This window comes from Thalia democratica, chromosome 6 (assembly GCF_965202585.1).
Source record: "Thalia democratica chromosome 6, ktThaDemo2.hap1.1, whole genome shotgun sequence".
NCBI lineage: Eukaryota > Metazoa > Chordata > Thaliacea > Salpida > Salpidae > Thalia > Thalia democratica.
In genome coordinates, this window is record NC_139170.1 from 9617828 (window position 1) to 9620178 (window position 2351).

The window sequence follows — 2351 nt, forward strand, 5'->3', positions numbered from 1 at the left end:
AAAGACCATAAAAAAATTCAAAAAGCTTAAAACTTTTAACTATACCATTGATGAGTATGGAATGTTGTAACTTTTTATGCATCGTTTTCAGTTATAAAACTAAAAATTAACTATCTAAATATTAATAACAAAGTTATAAAACATGTGAAAAGCATATAGAATAAAAAATCGCCATTAAAAAAGCGTAAAGCAGTAGTAATAGCTAGCAAAACTAAGCCTTGTAAAATCTTAAACATCATAATCAAGCTGTGAAAACATTTTCATTAGGAAGAAAACAAAACCTTATAACTAATTAGTTGAACATCAAGTAGCAAAGAAACTTATAATTTTATTACAAAATTAAAATAAAAAAAGATTAAAGTTTTAATTTTATTACATATCATGTTCTCTTTTGAAACAAACTTTCAACAACTTTAAAATATCAGTCAGGCACGGCACGCTGGAGGTTTCTGCAATCAACTTGCGTCTCTCGCGCGGCGACAAACCTTCTACTTCTGTGAATCCAGCCGGCATTCCGGTGACTTTTTCGACTTCCTCGCTGCAAAGGTAGCAGTCGTCCGTGTGCCGATGGCCACCTTCGTTCTCGTGTATCAAAACGCTGTTTCTTCTGCTGTTTATCGTGGTGATTTTACGCTTGCATCTGAAATTTCTCTCCTTGGTCAGACAGTTTTCAATTTCAAAATGCCTTTTCTGCCTTCCTTGTTCGAGATTTTCCATCCCAGGAATGTTGCTCCAGAAAAGCCTCTTTTTAGCAACCGGACTGAACATTTTGACGTTTAAACTTTTCGGTTTGCAGCCCAAATGACCACTAACGCAGTCCGTAGTATACTTTTCAGTCGCTTGCGTGCTTTCGTATATCCAGTAAAAGGGAGTTTCTTCGCAAGTGCTACAACCGCCTGAAGGGCATCTGTGGTGCCATTTGAAGCATTTCGGCTCTAAAATTTCGAGGATTTTGAGAAAATCAAAAAACTTGTTGTTTTCAAGCTTTTTATTCGGGCTTCCTCCGATCACTAAATTTACTCCGAGCTCAGACAAAAAATCCCCTTTTAAATTTCTCACATCGTCGAGGTTCGTCACCTCAGGGTGGTTTTTCTTCAAGATTTTCACGCATTTTTCATCACTTCCGCACGAGTAGTATTTGTCAATGATGAAACCATTATTTTTCAGCGCCAGAATTCCACCACACAAACCACCGTAAAGTGATAAAACTCTTAAACTTTGTAGATAATTTTTATTACTATTTTTATTGCACATGTTTTGAGTAAAGTCATTGTACTGACATGGATCGATTCGCCTTTGACAGGTTACAAACTTGTTTTTATTATACTCACAATCAGCATCTTTATCGTGGGTTAAAAAAAAGCTTTTTGAAAATTTATCAAGGCAAATAGGTTTTTTTTTTTGAACAAAAATCTTTTATTTTTGACAATTTTTCACTTTTATCATTAAACAACTTGTTTGCAGTATTTTTTACTTGGTGTTTATCATAAGGTATTGAACTCATATAAGTTTTACTCTTTGGCATTTCAGGTCTTTTTAGTGAAAAAGATTTTATTCTGCTTATGTCCAAAACTTCACTAATTTCTAAAAGTTTACTTGAAGTTACAAGGTTTTTAGAGCTGTTGCTTGTTGTTTTTAGAGCAACATTTATTTTGTTTACTGAGGTTGTTTGAAACGGCTTATTCATACTTTTCACAGGTTTTTCTGTTTTCTTGGCTTCCACGTCAAGTTTAGCTTTTTTAATCCTTTAGTTTTATTTATCTTTCCATCTAGTTTTCGTTTTAAAGCTTTATTTAGTTTTCTTTTACTCGCTTCAAGTTTTGCATTTTCATTTTTAATTTTTGCACCTGCAATTAAGTTCTCTAGTGTTGCACTATTCATGACTATTTAAGCTGAATATATTTTTTTTTGTTTAGTACAAAATGGTTATAAAGTGTATAATAGTGTATAATAGTTTTACTTTTGTAATTATAAGTGTTCATCAAGGACATTACTGGTAAATGAAGTGAAGTTAATTGACGACAACAAACACTATTTATAAGTAATTTTCTTTATTCTTTTTTATTTACTTTAGTCATTGTAAGTATTTGTTTAAAATATTAATAATAAATATAGTTAATTCAATTCACGAAAATAAGCACTATTAAAAAGTAAAAAGAAAAAACTGTTGATTCTTAATGTAAATTAAAACTTTATATAAAGTTTAGCATGATAAACTTGTGCTTTAACAGCTAAAAAAAAAATATTTGTGTACAAAACATAACTAGATTTTAAACAGTGGGTATGAGTCTGACAAATGAAACAAAAAAAAACCTTAAAATTTAAGTACTTTTAAGAAAACAGTTCTACAT

At 31.2% G+C, this 2351-nt stretch overlaps 1 protein-coding gene across 1 annotated transcript; it reads right to left on the reverse strand.

The window, feature by feature from the left end:
* Positions 1-372: 372 nt before the first annotated feature.
* LOC145838707 (DNA (cytosine-5)-methyltransferase 3C-like) lies at positions 373-1254 on the reverse strand. The gene has a single exon (XM_082946334.1). It carries the CDS (start codon positions 1252-1254, stop codon positions 373-375), a length of 882 nt encoding a protein of 293 aa, XP_082802460.1.
* Positions 1255-2351: the final 1097 nt, after the last annotated feature.

Excerpts from the sequence above, each read along its gene's own strand:
- LOC145838707 (XM_082946334.1), bottom strand. The coding sequence starts at position 1,254 with ATGTGCAATAAAAATAGTAATAAAAATTATCTACAAAGTTTAAGAGTT.